At 43.3% G+C, this 24,466-nt stretch overlaps 1 protein-coding gene across 1 annotated transcript; it reads left to right on the plus strand.

Annotated features, from left to right (window-relative positions):
• Positions 1-23,696: 23,696 nt before the first annotated feature.
• On the plus strand, positions 23,697-24,235 carry LOC135627539 (probable calcium-binding protein CML18). Its single transcript, XM_065133663.1, has one exon. The coding sequence runs from the start codon at positions 23,717-23,719 to the stop codon at positions 24,233-24,235; it is 519 nt and encodes a 172-aa protein (XP_064989735.1). The 5' UTR covers positions 23,697-23,716.
• The last annotated feature ends 231 nt before the right edge of the window (positions 24,236-24,466 follow it).

Below are 24,466 nucleotides of genomic sequence, written 5' to 3' on the forward strand. Positions count from 1 at the left end.
TGTCATGACCGCTATTGAGAGACAATAAACTTATGATGTTATGATTATCTCAAGGAGTTGATGGACTTACAACATTTACAAATATCTTGATTATGTTATGGACTCATGGAGAAGTCATGGGGAATAATTGAGTCACCGATAACGGTTGAAGTTGTGAACAATGGTTAAGGCCATGAATGTTAAAAGAAGCCATAGACATGACAAACAAGGATCCTCACATAGATTGTATTGAAGAGAGAGAGAAGGCTTCCAAAAACTAAAAAAAATCATAGAAATCAACCATCAAACAATATATTAAAAAAATAAACATAAGAGTTCAACAACTCCCACATGCATCTAGAAAAAAAATCAAATTCTTCCTCATATGAGATCAATTATAAGATCCTTGAGTTATTTTCACTAAGCACAAATTTTCGTCCTCTCACATAAATCTCAAATAATTTATATTATTTTTTCACTAGAAATCCTATACCATTTTAGAGATCCTAGAGAGAAATACAATATCACTAAAAATATTTCTTATTTCTTATTCTCCTTTGATTAAAACCAAGAGATTATGAGATATTTACATAAGAACTGACATGGATAAATCAAACTTCCACATATCCGTGCAACGATGTTTCTCCTACTATGTAGATCCTAGGATGATGGTGGCAGGCTATAACATTGGGCAGCCAAACAATTGACGATGTGCTACAACAACAATGATCAGTGAGGCAGCAATGGCAGTCGGCTATAGGCTATGAGCAGTGCTGGGGGAGGGTCGTTGTAGGCTTAAAGAATCGATCATCATGAAGCCATGAGACATAGATGTTACAATGTTAAGGTGCAGTCTGTTGGGCTGGCAGCCCATAAATTCAGCCCATAGTGGGCTTGGGCGGCCCACAGCTCACCCCCTCTTAACTTAACCTTAATTAACATTAGGGGGGTGTGGTGGCTGTGTTTTAGAGGCAGAAAAAGGCATAAATAGGGCAGCAACGTGGGAGAAGAAAAGAGCCACGGGATTCCAAAGAAAAGGAAGAAAACAAGGCAGAAAATGAAGAGAAAGAAAGGGAAGAAGACAAGGACAACGCAGAGAAGCTGTTCTCAATCATCTAGTGGTATTCTCATCTTAGGTTAGATCAAATCTACAGTAGACTCTTGTTGTGATTACTTGGGGAGGTTTTAGATATCGTGGACAGTGACGTGATCCTTATATCCCAGTTGTTCTCTTGTGATTGTTGCTAGGGTTTAGGGCAAGAGATTGAGATTTGTATATTCATTATTCTCATAGTGGATTATCTCTAGTTTGCCCCGTGGTTTTTACCCTTCACATTGAAGGGGTTTTCCACGTATATCTTGATGTTCTATTTGATTGTGGTTCCATTTAATTCCGCTGCGTATTATGGTCTTCTAGTATTTGTTCATATACAAAGGTTATTCCTGTTTTTATCCCCATCAACTGGTATCAGAGCAAAAGGGTTTTGGTGATTTAATTATGTATTTGAACATAGAGGTCAGTAATGTTTCTCGCATGATTAGTTTAAATGGAAACAATTGGATGATATGGACACCAAGAATGGAAGATATCTTGTATTGCAAGGATTTGTATGGACCTTTGCAAGGGGATAGTGCAAAACTCACAACTATGACAGATGATGAGTGGAAGAGGTTAGATAAAAAAACAATTGGATTTATTTGACAGTGGCTTGATGATAGTGTCTTTCACCATGTTTCTACTGAAATTTATGTATATTCTCTTTGGAAAAAGTTGGAAAGTCTCTATGAAAGAAAAACAGCTGGCAACAAAGCTTTTTTTATCAGAAAACTTGTGAACCTAAAATATAGAGAGGGTGCTTCTATTGCTGAACATTTGAATGAAATACAAAGTATTACTAACCAGTTATCCTCTATGAAAATGTCTCTTGATGATCAGTTGCAGGCATTGTTACTTCTCAGTTCATTACCAAAAAAGTTGGGAGACACTGGTGGTTTCCCTTAGTAATTCTGCACCAGATGGTGTTGTCACTATGAGTCAAGTAACAAGCAGTTTGTTGAATAAGGAGTTGAGAAGAAAGAGTTCGGCAACATCTCAGAATGATTCACAGGCACTTATCTCGGAGAACAAAGGAAGGTCAAAGTCTAGAAGTAGTTCACGCATGGGTATAAGCAAGTCAAGATCAAGAAAAGATATTGTTTGCTATAATTATGGTGAGAAAGGACATTACAAGAACCAATGTAAGCAACCTAAAAAGAGCAAGAAAAAGGGAAAAGAAGTGGAGTCTATAGAGTCAAAAGATAATATCACAGCTACAATCCAATGTGGTGATTATTTGATTGTCTCCTTCTGATGATATTTTTTCTTGTGTGTGTCAGGATCTTGAGTGGGTGATTGACACAGGTACTTCTTATCATGCTACACCACGGAGGGAGTTTTTTGCTACATACAGGTCTGAAAATTTTGGTGTTGTCAAGATGGGCAACTATAGCACAGCATACATCATAAGTGTTGAATCTCGGATTTTGATGATAAAATCAATTGATGGGTTAATTGATCTAATCCATATTATTGAGTTAAGTATGTAGGATTAACTACGATAACCAGAAAACATAAAGCAAGAATACCGGAGTTAAGTTCAATGGACGTTTAAGAGTCCGAAGAATCGTCAGAGATGCTGCCGGAACCAACCGAGAAGAAATCGGGAACCTGTCGGAATTTTCGGAAGTTCGCCGAAGAGATCGTCGGAGGTTTGCGGAGATCACCAAGAAGGCTCGGCTACTCGTTGAAGTCGTCACAAGATCGGGAGCTTGCTGGGAGTCCGTCGGAAGAAATCTGAGAGCATATCGGAAGTCCGCCGGAAGTTCGTCGGAAAGCTCGCCGGAACAAGACTCGAAGTTCATGGTTGAAAACTTGTTTGGGATGTTTTTAGTTATGTAGTTCACATGTAATTAGGATTAGGATTAAAAGATAATCCTATATCCTGGTTAGGGGCCAATTGGGCCCAAAATTAGACTTGGTTTGGGCTAAATTTAAAGCTCAACCAGTGAACCGAAGGGTCTAGCGGTGGCACCGCCCAGCACCCGAGAGCTAGGCGGTGGCACCGCCCAACACCCAAGAGCCAGGCGGTGGCACCGCCAGTCCACTGTCAGTGTTAGACACTGACAGGCGATGGCACCGCCACTGACAAGCGGTGGCACCGCCAACATCGAGAACCAAAGAGAATTCAAATTTTGGAGCCCAAATTTGAATCCTCTTGAGGCCTATAAATACCCCTCATTTCTCAGTTGAGATTACAACTTTTGTGAGAAACAATAGATTGAGAAAAAGGTCTTAGAGAAGTCTTGTTTTCAATTTGTTAGAGTGTTCACCTCCTTCTTTCTTGCTAAAAATTTGTAAGAGTGTGAACAGCTTGTAAAAGGTTGTAAGAGGGGTATTTGCCCTTCCCCTTCAAGAGATTTGCTAGTGGAAGGTGGGAGCCTCATCGAAGAAGGCCTCGCAAGTGGATGTAGGTCATATGACCGAACCACTTTAAAATTGGTGTGATCTCTGGTTTGCATTTTCTTATTGTTATTTACATTACTACAAACCTTCTTACGTGCTTTATTTCCTTATTACTTTTGCTGCACACCTTTACGAACACACATTCAAGTTAAGCTTTTCAAGTTCGGTTTTTACTGTATCAAAGATTTGTCGAAACCAACGTTTTAATCCGCTGCACTAATTCACCCCCCTCTTAGTGCCGCTTTGATCCTAAGAATTGGTATAAGAGCAAGGCTCACTCTTATATTTGGTTTGATACCCAAGAGAGATGGCTTACTCCGGCATATATAAGGGTCATTCTATCACATGTCCACCCATGTTTAATGGGTCGGATTATACTTATTGGAAGACTCGTATAAGGATCTTCCTCATTTCCATGGATTTTGAGCTTTGGACTATTGTCAAAAATGGATTTTAAAAATCTTCTCTTCCGATAAGCGAATGGAATGAATCGGAGAAGAAGGTTTTTGCTTTAAACACAAAGGCTATGAATGCCTTGTTTTATGCACTAGACAAAACTGAATTTAATCGTGTTTCAATTTGTGATTCGGCTTTTGATATTTGGAGAACTCTTGAGGTCACTCATGAAGGCACTAGCCAAATGAAAGAGTCCAAAATCAACATCCTTGTGCACTCTTACGAACTTTTCCGAATGAAACCAAGTGAGTCCATCGGAGACATGGACACCCGGTTCACGGATGTCATCAATGGACTCAAAGCTCTTGGTAAAGATTTTACTAACTTTGAACTAGTAACTAAAATCTTAAGATCCCTCCCTAAAAGTTGGGATCCAAAAGTTACGGTCATTCAAGAGGCCAAAGACCTTAAAACATTCCCTCTTGAAGAACTTATTGGGTCTCTAATGACCTACGAAATGACATGTCAAGCTCATGACGAGCTCGAGAACCCCCTTCCAAAGAACAGGAAGGATATGACACTCACATCACAAGAAGATCACTTGAAGGGAACATCAAGTGATGAGGACAGTGACAATGACATTGCACTTTTGACTCAAAAATTTAAAAAATATTTAAGAAAGAATAAATTTAAAAATAATATAAAAAATAAATTTGAACACAAGAAGGACCAAGTGATTTGCTATTAGTGCAAAAAACCGGGATACTACAAGAACGATTATCCTCAAGCCAAAAAGAGAACCTCAAAGAAGAAGGCGCTCAAGGCAACGTGGGATGATTCAAGCGCGTCCGAAGAAGAGGAGTCCAACACCGAGCAAGTTGCTCATTACACCCTAATGGCTAACAGATTTAATTGATGCAGATTTACCATATCATAAATTATTAAATGTCTTCAATGAGTTATTTGATGAATGTAAGACAATTAGTAGAAAATATAAATTGCTAAAAAAGGAGCATGATAGTCTCACTTGTAATTTCGATAAATTAAAGACTGAATATCATGATAGTTTAGCTTCATGTATAAAATGTCATGATCTAGAAACTCTCCAAAAGGAGAACTTGCTACTTAAGGACACCTTGAAGAAATTCGAGGTTGGTAGCAAGTCTTTGAACATGATCCTTACAAATAAGGGTCGCGTTCCTAAAAGAAGTGGAATCGGATTTGTGAGAAGTCCTCACCAAAATCCAACCACCTTCATTAAAGGCTCTGTCTTATATGTTCGGCACCTAAACAATTGTAACTTTTGTTGCAAATATGGACATAAAACTTATAAATGTCCATTCAAGAAAATTAGTCCAAACAAACTAATTTGGGTTCCTAAAGGAACTATGATCAATTCTATGCAATATGATGAACAAGTCAGATCAGTTTTTAAGGCACCCAAAAGAAAATAGGTACCTAAAAATAATCCCTTCCTGTAGAAACATACACCATCACAAGCTAGGAGCAAGAGATGGTATCTCGATAGTGGATGCTCAAGACATATGACTGGAGATCCATCACATTTCTCTATGCTCACTAGCAAAGAAGAAGGGTATGTCACCTTCGGAGACAACAACCAAGACAAAATCATTGGCAAGGGAACCATAGGTAACAAATTAAAATTTTCTATTGATGATGTCTTACTAGTTGATGGATTGAAACATAATCTCTTGAGTGTTAGTCAATTATGCGATAAAGGTTATATCGTTAGATTTGAATAAAATGTGTGTATTATTGAAAAACCAAACCATAACATAACTATGATTGCATTAAAACAAAATAATGTCTACACCATCAACCTTGATGAATTAAGTAATGAAATGTGCTTCTCCGCTCTAAATGATGATGCTTGGCTTTGGCATAGGAGACTAGGTCATGCAAGCATGAAACTAATATCTAAGATCTCATCTGGAGAATTAGTACGAGGAATTCCAAATATAAAGTTTATTAAGGACAAAGTATGCGATGCATGTCAACTAGGTAAACAAATAAAGACTAGTTTCAAACCAAAAATTCAAATTAGCACCACTAGACCATTACAATTGATTCATTTGGACTTATTTGGATCAATTGACATGACAAGTCTAGGAGGAAGTAAATATGCATTTGTAATTGTGGATGACTATACTAGATACACTTGGACCTATTTCTTAGCTCACAAAAGTGATTGTTTCAGGTGTTTCTTTAAATTTTGTAAACTCACTCAAAACGAAAAAGGCTTCATGATTTCATCAATTCGGAGTGATCACGGTGGCGAATTTCAAAACCATGACTTTCAAAACTTTTGTGAAGTTAATGGATACAATCACAACTTCTCCACTCCGAGAAATCCTCAACAAAATGGAGTAGTTGAAAGAAAAAATAGAAACCTATAAGAAATGGCAAGAACGATGTTAAATGAACATAGTCTACCCAAGTATTTTTGGGCCGAAGCCGTGAATACGGCTTGCTACATCATGAATAGGGTTCTAATAAGACCGTCCCTATCAAAAACTCCCTATGAATTATGGAATAACAAAAAATCAAATGTTTCCTATTTTAAAGTTTTCGGTTGTAAATGCTTTATTTTGAATGAAAGGGATGCCTTAGGAAAATTTGACGCTAAATCGGATGAAGGCATCTTTCTTGGTTACTCTTCCGTTTCTAAGGCTTTTCGGGTTTTTAATAAAAGAACCTTAGTAATAGAGGAATCTATTCATGTAGTTTTTAATGAAATTTTTGATTTAAAGAAAAATGATTTTGATGATGATCTTGGTTTTGATCATTTGAATTTAAATGAACCCCCTCCTCAAAATAGCAACTTGGATGCACCTTCTTCCGAAATTTCCTTACCCAAGGAATGGAAGTATATAGATGCTCATCCAAAGGAGCTAATTATAGGAGATACATCAAAAGGGGTCCAAACTTATTCCTCTTTCAAGAATTTTTGTGCTAACACCACCGTCCTTTCTCAAATCGAACCTAAATGCATTAACGAGGCCTTAAAAGATGATTTTTGGGTTATTGCAATACAAGAGGAATTAAATCAATTTGAGAGGAATAAGGTATGGAAGCTTGTTCCTAGACCTAGTGACCATTTAGTCATTGGTACTAAATGGGTCTTTAGAAACAAGTAAGACGAAAATGATATCGTGGTTAGAAACAAGGCTAGATTAGTGGCCAAAGGTTTCAACCAAGAAGAAGGTATCGACTACGAAGAAACCTTTGCTCCTGTGGCAAGATTAGAAGCCATTAGGATGCTCCTTGCCTATGCTAGTAGTAATAATTTCAAACTGTTTCAAATGGATATCAAAAGTGTCTTCTTGAATGGTTTTATTTCCGAAGAAGTATATGTCGAACAACCTCTCGGATTTGAAAATTCTCTTCTTCCTAATCATGTATTCAAATTGACTAAGGCTTTCTATGGCTTGAAACAATCTCCTAGAGCTTGGTATGAAAGGCTTAGTTCCTTTCTTATTTTAAATAATTTTACCAAAGGCAAGGTTGATACTACATTGTTTATCAAATATTTTGAAAATAATTTTCTTATTGTGCAAATTTATGTTGACGATATTATTTTTGGCTCTTCGGATGAATCACTATGTGAATCATTTACCAAAAGTATGAGTCATGAATTTGAAATGAGTTTAATGGGTGAATTAACTTTCTTTTTAGGATTACAAATCAAACAACTTAGTGATGGTATATTTCTTAACCAATCTAAATATACATTAGAATTGTTAAAACGATTTAACATGGATAATTCAAAAACAATAAACACCCCTATGAGTACTTCGACTAAGTTAGATATGGATGAAAATAGTGAAAATTTCGATCAAAAAACATATAGGGGAATGATAGGTAGTCTACTCTACCTCACCGCGACTAGACCGGATATTATGTTTAGTGTAGGACTTTGCGCTAGGTTTCAATCTAATCCTAAATTATCTCATCTTAAGAGTGTTAAAAGAATATTTAGGTATCTTAAAGGAACTCCAAATCTAGGATTGTGGTATCCAAAATCTAAAAAATTCGATTTAATAGCTTATGCTGATGCCGATTTTGGCAAATGCAGGATAGATAGAAAAAGTACATCCGGAACATGCCAATTTTTAGGACATGCACTTGTTTCTTGGACTTCCAAGAAACAAAATTCAGTTGCACTATCTACGACGGAAGCCGAATACATTGCTGCAAGTGCATGCTGTGCACAAGTTGTTTAGATGAAAAATACATTAGAAGACTATGGAATTTACTTCAAAAACGTTCCCATAAAATGTGATAATACTAGTGCCATATGTCTTACTAAAAATCCAATTCGGCACTCTAGAACTAAGCACATCGACGTTAGGCATCATTTCATACGCGATCATGTCCTTAACAATAATGTTGTTCTAGAATTCATTGACACAAAGCATCAATTAGCAGATATATTTACAAAAGCATTGAATGAAGACCAATTTGAATTCATTAGAAGGGAATTAGGTATGTTAAATTGTCCCTAAGAATAAACTTGTTTGAATGGAATTTCCGTAAAGTTTTTCACTCTCTCTTCGTTCCTCGGTGGATTTGATCCTTCTCTTTCGATTCTAAATAATATGTTAAATTACCTTATCCTCTCTTGAGTCAAACACCGCTCCCATCTTATCAAGATTTTATGATATTTTGTGAATCTCGAAATTGATTTTGATGGCTTGATTATGAGTTTCAAGTTGACAATTTGAATTTAAATGAGTTTGTATTCGAATTATGATCTTGACTTATTGGAGTTACTACTTGAAATTTTTTTTTAATCGCAATCTCTTCTTTGTACACCTACAATTTTTGTTATTTATTGAAAGAAGAGATTTGATAAAATGGATGACTGCTGAATTTTCTTTTAAGATGAACTCTGCGTAAATATTTTAGCATACTTAATTTTGAATGATGAATTTTTGTATGATCAATGCTGAATTCCTGATGTTATAATCACAAATTATGTGCTTCAAGTCTCATTCCCTTTTTATTGATGACAAAGGGGGAGAAGTGATGACTTATACCATTTCGATAGCATGACTTAATGAAAATGTCTTATGCGCATTGATAACATGACTTATATGAATTACAAGAGCTTGTATAATACAAATATCTTATATGCCTTGCAAAATCCTTGAGTATATCGCAAGTTTTTAGATTGGTTGATCATATGAAATCACGCCTTACATTTATATCATGAAATTCATGTTGAAAATCTTTATCTCCTATCGTAATAAAAATTGACTTTTAAGTTTCGTATTCACTTATGCTTAATGCGAATAACGATAAGTTCAACGGTTAGAACTTATCGGTTTATGCTTGAATTCAATGGGATGAAATTCAAGTGTTTTTATCTTCTCATAATATGGCATATAGATAGGGGGAGTTATGTTTAACTCCGTCATCAATTGATTGTCATCATAAAAAAGGGGGAGATTGTTGAATCTCGGATTTTGATGATAAAATCAATTGATGGGTTAATTGATCTAATCCATATTATTGAGTTAAGTGTGCAGGATTAACTACAATAACCAGAAAACATAAAGCAAGAATATCGGAATCAAGTTCAATGGACGTTTAAGAGTCCGAAGAATCGTCGGAGATGTTGCCGGAACCAACCGAGAAGAAATCGGGAACCTGTCGGAATTTTCGGAAGTTCACCGAAGAGATCGTCGGAGGTTCACGGAGATCACCGAGAAGGCTCGGCTACTCGTTGAAGTCGTCACAAGATCGGGAGCTTGCTGGGAGTCCGTCGGAAGAAATCTGAGGGCATATCGGAAGTTCGTCGGAAGTTCGTCGGAAAGCTCGCCGGAACAAGACTCGAAGTTCATGGTTGAAAACTTATTTGGGATATTTTTAGTTATGTAGTTCACATATAATTAGGATTAGGATTAAAAGATAATCCTATATCCTGGTTAGGGGCCAACTGGGCCCAAAATTAGACTTAGTTTGGGCTAAATTTAAAGCCCAACCAGTGAACCGAAGGGTCTGGCGGTGGCACCGCCCAGCACCCGAGAGCCAGGCGGTGGCACCGCCCAACACCCAAGAGCCAAGCGGTGGCACCGCCAGTCCACTATTAGTGTTAGACACTGACAGGCGATGGCACCGCCACTGACAAGCGGTGGCACCGCCAACATCGAGAACCAAAGAGAATTCAAATTTTGGAGCCCAAATTTGAATCCTCTTGAGGCCTATAAATACCCCTCAATTCTCAACTGAGATTACAACTTTTGTGAGAAACAATAGATTGAGAAAAAGGTCTTAGAGAAGTCTTGTTTTCAATTTGTTAGAGTGTTCACCTCCTTCTTTCTTGCTGAAAATTTGTAAGAGTGCGAACAGCTTGTAAAAGGTTGTAAGAGGGGTATTTGCCCTTCCCCTTCAAGAGATTTGCTAGTGGAAGGTGGGAGCCTCATCGAAGAAGGCCTCGCAAGTGGATGTAGGTCATTTGACCGAACCACTTTAAAATTGGCGTGATCTCTGGTTTGCATTTTCTTATTGCTATGTACATTACTGCAAACCTTCTTACGTGCTTTATTTCCTTATTACCTTTGTTGTACACCTTTACGAACACACATTCAAGTTAAGCTTTTCAAGTTCGGTTTTTACTGTATCAAAGATTTGTCGAAACCAACGTTTTAATCCGCTGCACTAATTCACCCCCCCCCCCTCTCCCCTCCCCTCTTAGTGCCGCTCCGATCCTAACAATAAGCATGGGTGATATCCATTTAAAGACCAACCTTGGTTGCAAATTGATGCTTAAGGATGTGAGGCATGTGGTTGACTTGAGCCTGAATTTAATTTCAATTGGAAGGCTAGATGATGAAGACTATGATAGCAGATTTCACAAAGGGCAATGGAAGTTCAGTAAGGGTTCTCTTGTTATAGCTAATGGAAAGAAATGTCATACTTTGTACATATTGCAGGCTAAAGCTTATGATGAGCAGTTAAATGCTACAGAAAAAGACTTCAGCATGGAGTTGTGGTATAGGCGATTGAGACACATGAGCGAGAAGGGGCTACAAGCTCTTTCCAAGAGAGACGTATTACCAGACCTCAGAGATATACATCTGAACCCTTATATTGATTATTTGGCAAGTAAACAATATAAAGTTTCATTTTCTAGTCCTACTTTGTCTAGAAAAATGCATGTCTTAGATCGTGTTTATACAGATGTATGTGGTCCTTTGAGGACAAAAACTTATGGTGGATCTGTTGATGTTCTTGGTATAAGTGGTGCACTTTATTTTATCACTTTTATAGATGATTTTTCCAGGAAAGTTTGGGCCTATGCTTTGAAGACTAAAGATCAGGTGATTAATGTCTTCAAAGAGTTTCATGCTAGGGTTGAAAGGGAGACAAAAAGGAAATTGAAATGCATAAGATCAGATAATGGTGGTGAGTATACAGGATTGTTTAATGACTATTGCAGGTCACATGGGATCTAACATGAGATGACAGTTCCTGGTACACCTCAGCATAATGGAATTGCAGAGAGGATGAACCGCACTATCATGGAAAAGATCAGATGTATGCTTTCACAGGCCAAGCTACCCAAAAGGTTTTGGGATGAGGCTTTGAGGACTATAGTTGATGTGATCAACTTATCACCATGTATAGCCCTAGATGGTGATGTTGTAGAGCATGTATGGTCAGGGAAAGATGTTTCCTACAAGCGTTTGAGAGTGTTTGGTTGTCGTGCATTTGCACATGTTCCAGATAATGTGAGGTCCAAGCTGGATGGTAAGACTAAAGAATGTATTTTTCTTGGTTACTCACATGATCATTTTGGTTACAGGATTTGGGATCCAGAAAAGCAGAAGGTGTTTAGAAGTTGAGATATAGTCTTCTTTGATGATCAAACTTTTGAAGATTTGAAGAAGAAGGCACCAGCCAATACTTCTGTAGAAGGATTAGCAAATTGTGACCCAATTACTCCTCCAGTATATCAGGGTGATGGGGGAGATGTGCAGGAAGATAGTGTAGAGCCTGATGTTGATCTACCTGCAGGACATGTTGGGCAAGAAGAAGTTGGAGAGCAACTTCCCGTAGAACTTCAGTTGAGAAGATCTTCTAAACAATGTCAACCTTCCAAAAGATACTCTACATATGAGTATGTGATGCTTACTAATGCATGTGAACCAGAGAGTTACCAGGAAGCAGTTGAAAGTGAGCAAAAAGAGAAGTGGTTAGTTGCTATACAGGAAGAGATGGATGCTCTTCAGAAGAACCACACTTATGATTTGGTGCTACTACCAAATGGAATGAAGGCCTTGAAGAACAAGTAGGTTTTCAGGTTAAAGACTCAAGAATATTATTCTCAACCAAAGTACAAAGCTAAATTGGTTGTAAAAGGCTTTGGTCAAAAGAAAGGTATTGACTTTGAAGAGATTTTTTCTCCTGTTGTTAAAATATCTTCTATTCGTGTTGCTCTTGGTATTGCTGCTAGCCAGGACTTGGAGGTTGAGCAGTTAGATGTGAAGACAGCTTTCCTTCATGGGGATTTGGAGGAGGAAATTTATATGGAGCAACCAGAAGGCTTCAAAGCTAAAGGTAAAGAGAACTTTGTCTGCAAATTGAAAAAGAGCTTGTATGGGCTAAAGCAAGCTCCAAGACAGTGGTACAGAAAGTTTGATTTATTTATGATAGAAAATGGATACAAAAGAACGGCTTCAGATCATTATGTGTATATCAAATGGTTTGGTGAGGATTTTATTATTCTCTTACTTTATGTTGATGACATGCTTATTCTTGGAAAAGATATGTCTAAAATTGACAGATTGAAGAAGGAACTGAGTGAGTCTTTTGCAATGAAGGACATGGGGCTAGCAAAGCAAATACTAGGTATACAGATTTCCCGTGACAGGGAAAATAAGAAGATTTGGTTGTCACAGGAGAAATACATCGAGAAGATATTGGAAAGATTCAGTATGAGCAATGCAAAACCAGTTGGTTCTCCTCTTACAGGTCACTTCAAGTTGTGAACAGAGTCTGTCAAGTGATGAGGAGAAGGAGAAAATTCAAAAGGTTCCTTATGCTTTAGCAGTTGGAAGTTTAATGTATGCAATGGTATGTACGAGGCCAGACATCGCATATGCAGTTGGTGTTACTAGCAGATTTCTTGCAAATCTAGGCAAAGAGCACTGGGCAGTAGTGAAGTGGATTTTTAGATATCTCAGAGGGAGCTCTAAGGTTTGTTTAAGCTTTGGAGGTGGACCACATGTGTTGATAGGTTACACAAATGCAGATATAGCAAGAGATATAGATACGAGAAAGTCTACTTCAGGTTATGTACTTACTTTTGCAAGGGGAGCTATGTCATGGCAATCTAGGTTGCAAAGGTGTATTGCTCTCTCCACCACAGAAGCAGAATATATTGCTGCTATAGAGGTATGCAAAGAAATGTTATGGATGAAAGAATTTTTATAAGAATTGGAGCTGAAACAGAAAAATTATGTAGTGCATTGTGACAGCTAGAGTGTCATCTATTTGTGTAAGAACCCAATGTTTCATTCCAAATCAAAGCATATAGATGTCAGATACCAATAGATTCGAAATATATTTGAAGAGAAGCAGTTGCAGCTTCAAAAAATTCACACAGATAACAACGGAGCAGACATGTTGACAAAAACTTTACCAAAAGAAAGACAGGAGATATGCCGACAGCTGGTCGGTATGGCTTCACATTGAGGAGTCATGGGACAACCTCCTTTATGGGCTGAAGGGGGAGGTTGTTGGGCTGGCAGCCCACAAATTCAGCCCATAGTGGGCTTGGGTAGCCCACATCTCACCCCCTCTTAACCTAACCCTAATTAACATTAGGGGGGGTGGTAGCTGTGTTTTGGAGGCAGAAAAAGGCATAAATAGGGCAATAACGTGGGAGAAGAAAAGAGCCACGGGATTCCAAAGAAAAGAAAGAAAACAAGGTAGAAAAGGAAGAGAAAGAAAGGGAAGAAAACAAGGACAACGTAGAGAAGTTGTTCTCAATCATCTAGCAGTGTTCTCATCTCAGGTTAGATCAAATCTATAGTAGACTCTTGCTATAATTACTTGGGGAGGTTTTAGATATCGTGGACAGTGACGTGATCCTTATATCCCAGTTGTTCTCTTGTGATTATTACTAGGGTTTAGGGCAAGAGATTGAGATTTGTATATTCATTATTCTCATAGTGGATTATCTCTAGTTTGCCCTATGATTTTTACCCTTTACATTGAAGGGGTTTTCCACGTATATCTTGGTGTTCTATTTGATTGTGGTTCCATTTAATTCCACTGCGTATTATGATCTTTTAGTATTTATTCATATACAAAGATTATTTCTGTTTTTATCCCCATCACAGCCACCATCATGGCATGATGCATTTGCAATACTATCAACTTGAAGGTGCGACCACGACACAATGGTCTTGAAGTTGTTGTGCTTACATGACAAGACCCTTGTCGAATGATTTAACCTTGAAGTTGTTGTGATTATATATGATTTCCATATAGTATTTTTGTTCGGCCCCTCCTAGTGCTGGTTTGTTAGTGGTGGTCAACCTACCATGACAAAGTTGACTTATCTTTAAAAGTTGAATACCTATGGAGAATGACAATTGATAGTTCCTTCCCATCTGATCCTATAAAAGTACACAATGAATGTTCTTGATAAGGTTTATTTGATGCTTAAGTAAATAAGATAAAAAAAAGAGTCTAGTTTGAAAATTTCAATGATTATTACACACCACAAGATGCCCTCTTTTTGGATGTCATGCTGAGTAGGAACACTTAGGTGGCACTACGTCATTGCCATATCGACTAGGCTCTTATGACCCATTAGGTAACAATAAGTGTCAGTGTCGAGCCTGATGCGGTCTGCACCTGTTTAAGCCGTGGCGTCGAGGTCGTCGCGGCTTGGTTCGGGTCCGGAAGGCCGTGATCTCCGTGGGGGCGTTCCTCGGGGTCTCCCGGCGGTCGAGCACGGTGGTTCGGGTCGGGAGGTCGGGTCGGTAGTTCGGATCGGTGGGTCGGGTCGGTAGTTCGGGTCGGTGGGTCGGGTCGGGAGGAAGCTCCGTCGCAGCGCCTGGAAGAGTCGACCCCGTTTGGCACATGCACAAAGGTCGGGCCGGGAGCCAGGCCCGACCCCTCCGACGGCCAAGTTAGCGATGTGGAGGGGGTTTAGGAGGAGGAAAAGCCTCCGTGTGTTGAGTGTGTCCCCCCCCCCCCCCCCCCCATTCCTCTTAGCATGCGAGGGTATTTATAGGGGAGGTTTGATGTTACCTGACGTAGCTGTTTGCAGGGCAGGACTGTACCTTTGGTGGCGTCTGACATTGCCACTGGGGCTGCGTGGGAGGCCGAGCTGCTGCAGGGTATGGCGAGCCTCGGGCAGTGTGTCACTCAGGGGGATGCTGTCATGGCGTGTCACATCACCATTTTTGCCCCTATCATATGCCCCCCCCCGAAAGGAACTATGCGTCGGTTTTTGCATGCAGGGAGTCCGATGCATGGCTTCTTACTTCAGGTGGGCTGTTCATGCGGATCCGAGGGGCATGACGCAGACGGGCCGGTCGCGCGAACGCGTCTCGAGCAGCACGAAGCCGAGGAGCATAAGGCAGGTTGAGCCGGCGAGTCGCAAGTCGGAGATCGAAATGGAGCGACCCGGACTATGAGCCGAGGAGCCGGCGAGTCGCAAGTCGGAGATCGAACTGGAGCGACCCGGACTATGAGCCGAGGAGTCAGCGAGTCGCAAGTCGGAGATCGAATTGGAGCGACCCGTGCTATGAGCCGAGGAGCCGGCGAGTCGCAAGTCGGAGATCGAACTGGAGCGACCCGTGCCATGAGCCGAGGAGCCGGCGAGTCGCAAGTCGGAGATCGAACTGGAGCGACCCGTGCTATGAGCCGAGGAGTCAGCGAGTCGCAAGTCGGAGATCGAACTGGAGCGACCCGGGCTATGAGCCGAGGAGCCGGCGAGTCGCAAGTCGGAGATCGAACTGGAGCGACCCGGGCTATGAGCCGAGGAGCCGGCGAGTCGCAAGTCGGAGATCGAACTGGAGCGACCCGTGCTATGAGCCGAGGAGCCGGTGAGTCGCAAGTCGGAGATCGAACTAGAGCGACCCGGGCTATGAGCCGAGGAGCCGGCGAGTCGCAAGTCGGAGATCGAACTGGAGCGACCTGTGCTATGAGCCGAGGAGCCGGCGAGTCGCAAGTCGGAGATCGAACTGGAGCGACCCGGACTATGAGCCGAGGAGTCAGCGAGTCGCAAGTCGGAGATCGAATTGGAGCGACCCGTGCTATGAGCCGAGGAGCCGGCGAGTCGCAAGTCGGAGATCGAACTGGAGTGACATGTGCTATGAGCCGAGGAGCCGGCAAGTCGCAAGTCGGAGATCGAACTGGAGCGACCCGTGCTATGAGCCGAGGAGTCAGCGAGTCGCAAGTCGGAGATCGAACTGGAGCGACCCGGGCTATGAGCCGAGGAGCCGACGAGTCGCAAGTCGGAGATCGAACTGGAGCGACCCGTGCTATGAGCCGAGGAGCCGGCGAGTCGCAAGTCGGAGATCGAACTGGAGCGACCCGTGCCATGAGCCGAGGAGTCAGCGAGTCGCAAGTCGGAGATCGAACTGGAGCGACCCGGGCTATGAGCCGAGGAGCCGGCGAGTCGCAAGTCGGAGATCGAACTGGAGCGACCCGGGCTATGAGCCGAGGAGCCGGCGAGTCGCAAGTCGGAGATCGAACTGGAGCGACCCGTGCTATGAGCCGAGGAGCCGGTGAGTCGCAAGTCGGAGATCGAACTGGAGCGACCCGGGCTATGAGCCGAGGAGCCGGTGAGTCGCAAGTCGGAGATCGAACTAGAGCGACCCGGGCTATGAGCCGAGGAGCCGGCGAGTCGCAAGTCGGAGATCGAACTGGAGCGACCTGTGCTATGAGCCGAGGAGCCGGCGAGTCGCAAGTCGGAGATCGAACTGGAGCGACCCGGACTATGAGCCGAGGAGTCAGCGAGTCGCAAGTCGGAGATCGAATTGGAGCGACCCGTGCTATGAGCCGAGGAGCCGGCGAGTCGCAAGTCGGAGATCGAACTGGAGTGACATGTGCTATGAGCCGAGGAGCCGGCGAGTCGCAAGTCGGAGATCGAACTGGAGCGACCCGTGCTATGAGCCGAGGAGTCAGCGAGTCGCAAGTCGGAGATCGAACTGGAGCGACCCGGGCTATGAGCCGAGGAGCCGACGAGTCGCAAGTCGAAGATCGAACTGGAGCGACCCGGGCTATGAGCCGAGGAGCCGGCGAGTCGCAAGTCGGAGATCGAACTGGAGCGACCCGTGCTATGAGCCGAGGAGCCGGCGAGTCGCAAGTCGGAGATCGAACTGGAGCGACCCGGGCTATGAGCCGAGGAGCCGGCGAGTCGTAAGTCGGAGATCGAACTGGAGCGACCCAGACTATGAGCCGAGGAGTCAGCGAGTCGCAAGTCGGAGATCGAATTGGAGCGACCCGTGCTATGAGCCGAGGAGCCGGCGAGTCGCAAGTCGGAGATCGAACTGGAGCGACCCGTGCTATGAGCCGAGGAGCCGGCGAGTCGCAAGTCGGAGATCGAACTGGAGCGACCCGGGCTATGAGCCGAGGAGCCGGCGAGTCGCAGGTCGGAGCCTGAACTGGAACGACTCGGAATGACTGGATCGACGAGTCGCAGGTCGGAACCTGAACTGGAACGACTCGGAATGACTGGATCGACGAGTCGCAGGTCGGAACCTGAACTGGAATGACTCGGAATGACTGGATCGACGAGTCGCAGGTCGGAGCTTGAACTGGAACGACTCGGAATGACTGGATCGACGAGTCGCAGGTCGGAGCTTGAACTGGAACGACTCGGAATGACTGGATCGACGAGTCGCAGGTCGGAACCTGAACTGGAATGACTCGGAATGACTGGATCGACGAGTCGCAGGTCGGAGCCTGAACTGGAACGACTCAGAATGACTCGGAATGACTGGATCGTCGAGCCGCAAGTCGGGAAATGAACTGGAGCGGCTCGGGATATGTTTGAACCGACGAGTCGCAAGTCGGGAACCGAACTGGAGCGACTCGTAATATGACTGAATCGCCGAGCCGCAAGTCGGGAAATGAACTGGAGCGGCTCGGGATATGAGCCGAGGTAGCAGGTTGTGCCGTCAGCCGAAGAGCTGACGCGGGGTGGCCGCGCATGGGGCCGAGGCAGCAAGCTGCGCTGTCAGCCGAGCAAATGAGGCGGGCTGGCCGAGCATGGGGCCGAAGGGTCGAGGCGCTTGGGGCTGAGCCGCACGCGTGGCCGAGGAGCCGAGACGCGCGGGCTGGTCGCGCGCGTGGGGCCGTCGCGGGCGTTTTGGCCGCGAGGTCGAGGCAGCGTGCTGGCTGCGCATGGGGCCGAGGCGCGCAGGTTGCGCCGTCAGCCGAGGGGCTGACGCGGGTTGGCCGCGCGTGGGGCCGAGGCGCGCGGGTTGACCACGCGCGTGAGGCCGAGGGGCCGAGGCGCGTGGGCTGAGCCGCGCGCGTGGGGCCGAGGTGCCGAGGCGCCGAGGCGCGCAGGCTGGCAGCGCGCGCGGGCTGGCCGCAGCGCGTTGGCTGCGCACGGGGCCGAGGGGCCGAGACGCGCGGGCTGGTCGCGCGCGTGGGGCCGAGTGGTCCAGGCAGCGTGTTGGCTGTGCCGCGCGCGTGGCCGAGGAGCCGAGACGCGCGGGCTGGTCGCGCGCGTGGGGCCGTCGCGGGTGTTTTGGCCGCGAGGTCGAGGCAGCGTGCTGGCTGCGCATGGGGCCGAGGCGCGCGGGTTGCGCCGTCAGCCGAGGGGCTGACGCGGGTTGGCCGCGCGTGGGGCCGAGGTGCCGAGGCACCGAGGCGCGTAGGCTGGCAGCGCGCGTGAGGCCGAGGCGCGCGGGCTGGCCGCAGCGCGTTGGCTGCGCACGGGGCCGAGGGGCCAAGACGCGCGGGCTGGTCGCGCGCGTGGGGCCGTCGCGGGCGTTTTGGCCGCGAGGTCGAGGCAGCGTGCTGGCTGCGCATGGGGCCGAGGCGCGCGGGTTGCGCCGTGCATGAGGCCGAGTGGCCGAGTGGCCGAGTGGCCAAGGGAGCGAGGCTGCTTGCTGGCTGCGCACGAGGCCGAGTGGCCGAGGCAGCGAGGCTGCTTGCTGGCTGTGCACGAGGCCGAGGAGCCGAGGCAGCGAGGCAGCAAGGCAGCGAGGCTGCACCGTCAGCCGAGCGGCTGACGCGGGCTGGCCACGCACGGAGCCGAGGAGCCGAGACCAGCCCCAGAAGTCGCTGCTGCTGGTGCAGGTCGGCTGCAGTGGAGCAACCAGGGAGAAGGCTTATGTACCGTTATTCCGGGCCCTCCTTCTAGCGCCATTCTGATGCGGTCTGCACCTGTTTAAGCCGTGGCGTCGGGGTCGTCGCGGCTTGGTTCGGGTCCGGAAGGCGGTGATCTCCGTGGGGGCGTTCCTCGGGGTCTCCCGGCGGTCGAGCACGGTGGTTCGGGTCGGTAGGTCGGGTCGGTAGTTCGGGTCGGTGGGTCGGGTCAGTAGTTCAGGTCGGTGGGTCGGGTCGGGAGGAAGCTCCGTCGCAGCGCCTGGAAGAGTCGAACCCGTTTGGCACCTGCACAAAGGTCGGGCCGGGAGCCAGGCCCGACCCCTCCGACGGCCAAGTTAGCGATGTGGAGGGGGTTTAGGAGGAGGAAAAGCCTCCGTGTGTTGAGTGTGTCCCCCCCCCCCCCCATTCCTCTTAGCATGCGAGGGTATTTATAGGGGAGGTTTGATGTTACCTGACGTAGCTGTCTGCAGGGCAGGACTGTACCTTTGGTGGCGTCTGACATTGCCACTGGGGCTGCGTGGGAGGCCGAGCTGCTGCAGGGTATGGCGAGCCTCGGGCAATGTGTCACTCAGGGGGATACTGTCATGGCGTGTCACATCACCATTTTTGCCCCTATCAGAGCCCTTATTGATTGTCTAATCGAATATTCAAGTTTCGATTCGTGTTGATTCTATTCCTATTTATCATCATCCTACCGACCATGAATTTTGTAAATTGTCAAACTATTCCCGGTGAAGTTATTGCTAATCACAATTTGATCTAACTGACCTTGCCGCCGTCGTCCACTCCCTCACGACATGATCGCTGAGATGGATGTTCGTCAAACTCTCCATGAGTCGGAAGCCATCGGCGGCGATGGTAGTGGCATAGAGATGTAGCTCATGAATACATTTCGGGATGTGCAATTTGAACAACGATGGGCTGATCTCGGCGGAGGTGCGCCACCAGCCTGGAGGAGAAGTTCTCTGTCGTTGCGTTGGCTGCATGCACATGGATGATCAGGTCCGTCGGCTTCGAGGAGTTCGAGACGATGATGATTGGTGCTGGCTATATCGGAGCGGGAGGAAGCCTGTCGCAACATAAGAACAGTCCGCTAAGATTAGAATCTCTACCTGATCACTACTTTTTTGAAGCATTATGTAATAATTTCTCAAAGAAAGTCGTTGCCATACTATTTTTCTTCTTATTATGCAGTATTAACTGTTTGATGATTTGCAAAACTATGGTTGCGCGACTCATAAAAAATGTTCCCTGTTGCTCTGTGTATGGTTATGAATTGTATGAAGTTTTTATTTGGGACTTCTTTCGTAAAACATTGCTGCGGAAAACATGAAAGGGTATTCCGATTCAATTAGAAATCTACATAAGTATGTCTAATGTAAAAATAATGGAAATAAAGTTAGGAAAGTAACTTTTAAATATGTTGTTGTTGATCTAACTAGCTAATCCTCTTTTTATGCAGGTTTGTTTTTAAAGAAACTTCGTTTATTCCAATGTTATTGGCTTTACCGATGGAAAATAAAACACGTGATAGCATGTGTATGAATGATACAAAAATAATGAGCAAAAAGATAATATCAATTGTGATGGCAAACGATGGCACCATCGATGGTCGGGTGGTCGACAACAACAATAGTGATCGGCCTTGTCGATATCAATCCGAACATCAACGACAAAGAGGAAAATGCAAAGCGGTGAGACATTTGTGTCGATGCTGGAGGAGGAAGAAAAGGGAGGTAAGGCATCTACATCGATGTCGTACTGTTGTGCCTCCTCTTCCTCTACCAGAGCCACTCTGCATCTGTATCGACATCGAAGGAGGAAGAGGAGGCAGGTGAGAACTACGTCATTGACGACGATGAGAGAGGAGGAGGAGGAGGAGGAGGAGGAGGAGGCTAGTGAGGTAGAGAGGATACGACCGATCGATATTGAAACCCTAGCCAAAATGATGATTCCCAATCTTAAGGCTAACCGTAATATGGTGATCCATCGTTTCTTCATCGTCTCGCTCATAGTATCCATTGTTACCATCTTTTTGACACTCTACCCCACCACAACGGCACCAAAGGTAAGCGGGAAGGAGGATGAGGGTTTGTTGTCTCTCCCGTCATTGGATCTATACTCTTCAAGTTTCCATTTTGTGCAGCAATCAGTCCTTGTCATGCAATCGGATCTCCTCTAGTTGCAGATGAAGTTGATCCAGAAGTAGGTCAATGACTATACTGCTGTGGCCGGGGCATACATGTCGTTCGCACATTGACTAAAGCTCAAGAGCTTGAAGCAAGTGTGCATCTTTGTCAAGCTCGCTCACAACCTCTCCCTTCTTCTTGTTGCCCATTATCTCTTCCTCGAATTCGTTATGCAACTAGATGAAATGACCATCCTAGGATTGACATATGGCACCGAGGTAGATGCAAAGCAACGTCAAAGGAGGAAGATAAGGCAAAGTAGTGCAGCGTCGTTGTAGATGTCTCATCTCCCTCCTCCTCCGATGCTAATGCAGATGCCTCATCACTTTACCTCTTCTTCTTTGTCATCGATATTCAGATCAATATAGATAAGGCCAATCACTGTACCATTAATCACCACCACAACATTCACTCATAGTGCCACCGTCCCTTACCATCATTGAGATTATTTTTTTGCCTTTCTTTTTTTTGTGTCATTTATATATGTACTGTCATGTGCTATATCTTCTATTGATAAAGCCAATAGTGTTAAGATAAATGAGGTTAAATATTTTACTTTTATAACTATAGATATCTCAATGTAAAATTTTGAAATATAAAGATCCAGACACTAAAGAAGTCTAACTACAAATGGATAATATATAATTAGCTCATATTGTTTAAATCTAAATCTTGTCGGTGCACTACTAAAGCATAGAGAAAGAAATAATATTAAAAATAGAATGACAATCATTTTGGAGAAATATAGAAAGTAGAACTCTCAAAACAATAATATTAAAAACAGAATGACAATAATTCATATATAGAAAGTAGAACTATGGTACTTTCCACTTAAGCTTAAAATTAATAGTAATTAAGAAATCATTTAAGATTGTTGCCTCAGGCTTTCTTTAATAGAGAGGATATACAAATGATTTAAATATTTAGTTAAGGAAATATATAAAGAAAGTTACGAGTTATGAAAATTAATGATCATAATAGAAGGTTAAATGGATAACAATAAATCGTTTGGTTGGCTAAATAATACAAGAGTGAACGCTAATGCAAATATAAAGTAGGGACAAAACTCTCAATCTGTCATTGTGATAATGACCATTGCAAGAAAAAACGATAAAATGCAATTTTCAGACATCTATGGCAAGGGCTCCGTGATATAGTGAGTGATATGATAAAGCTCATATGGTAACTATTATACTATGTATGATATCAATTTTGTGTATGATTGAAAGAAGGTAGCTTCACATTGCATAGTTCATATGGTAACTATTATACTGAGTATAAATATGTTAATACACTTTAGCCTCCTATATAATATAAGCACCGAGTAACTATTTTCAATATTTTTTATTTTTTAAATTTTATTTTAAACTTTTTTTTAGTTTTGTTGAATTATTAGTATTATTTTTATGGAAACTAAGAAAATTTATTATTATTATTATTATGGTTGTTGTTGTTGTTATTGTTATTATAATTATTAAGGTGAATTCTCGAAAAAAAAGTTTATCTTTAAAAAAATAACACTGATCATTATCATTATTATCATCATCATCATCATCATCTTCTTCTTCTTCTTCTTCTTCTTCTTCTTCTTCTTCTTCTTCTTCTTCTTCTTCTTCTTCTTCTTCTTCTTAAGAACATATAAAAATTTAATAGTTGCATCACATTTCAATTAAATAAAATTTTAAGGCTTACCATTTTTCCTTTTTTTAAAAAAAATACCTCTGGCCTTTAATAGTAAGGACTGTATTTATGGAATGCTTGATTCCAAGCCAATTAACAAATTCATATCCCTAAAACTTTTCTACTTTCACTATTTTCCTATCCCACTAAACCTGTACTGGTCCACCGGCAAATAATTCATTGCATTCTTGTAGAATCACCCTATGCTTGCTATTTACTGTTCATTCGCATGGTATCATCATGTACGCAACAGTAATATATATATATATATATATATATATATATATATATATATATATATATATATATATATATATATATATATATATATATATATATATATATATATATATATATATATATATATAAGGTTATGAAAGGAATATTCCGATGGTATAATTGATTCTGTATATTTTACTTCTTTCCTCAAAGATTTCAAGCAAAAATATACTGTACATTTAATTAATTTATTTTCCTATATATATAATATAATATAATATAATATAATATATATAGTAGTAAATATTATCAAATTCCATGAATATGGACGCAATGTGACAGCGACTCCCTCATGATCTTCTTTCCTCCTCTTGAAACGAAGCCTACGACACGCTCGCTACATTTCTCTCTCACTCTAATGGCGAAACCACAGAAACCGTCATCCTCTCGTTCGCACTCGCGGTCGTCCTCCTTCAGCTTCCTCCGGATGGAAGAGTTGGAGAAAATCTTCGCTCGTTTCGATGTAGATGGCGATGGCAGGATCTCCACCGCCGACCTGTCCGGCTTCATCCGTGCCCTCGGATCAGACGCCTCACCCGACGAGATCCGCGACATGATCGCCGAGATGGATGCCGACCGCGATGGCTTCGTCGATCTCCAAGAGTTCGCTGCAGTCTGCCATGGCGGGGGCGGTGGTGTCACAGAGGAGGAGCTCAAGGATGCGTTCTCGGTGTACGATCTGAACAACGATGGGCGGATCACGGCGAAGGAGCTCCACCAGGTGTTGAACGGCTTAGGGGAGAAGTGCACCATGAAGGAGTGCATACAGATGATCGGAGCCGTCGACTCGGACGGCGATGGATGCGTCAGCTTCGAGGAGTTCAAAATGATGATGACCGGCAGTGCTCAGACAACGCGACTGCAAGCCAAGAAATAAGGGTACAACAAATGTGATTAATTATCACGAATGTTTTCGATGTTTATTATGATAAATTATTAGCTAGCTTTTTTAATCTATCTATCTATCTATCTATCTATCTATCTATCTATCGTCTCCAATATTCCTCTATATATATATATATATATATATATATATCTATTCCACGAAACTTGAAATTATCACCACACTTTATATTATAATATATATAAATAGCCCTTGATGGATAGA

This window comes from Musa acuminata, chromosome BXJ2-11, assembly GCF_036884655.1.
Source record: "Musa acuminata AAA Group cultivar baxijiao chromosome BXJ2-11, Cavendish_Baxijiao_AAA, whole genome shotgun sequence".
Lineage (NCBI taxonomy): Eukaryota > Viridiplantae > Streptophyta > Magnoliopsida > Zingiberales > Musaceae > Musa > Musa acuminata.

Coding starts and splice junctions, on each gene's coding strand:
- LOC135627539 (XM_065133663.1), top strand. CDS start 23,717: ATGGCGAAACCACAGAAACCGTCATCCTCTCGTTCGCACTCGCGGTCG.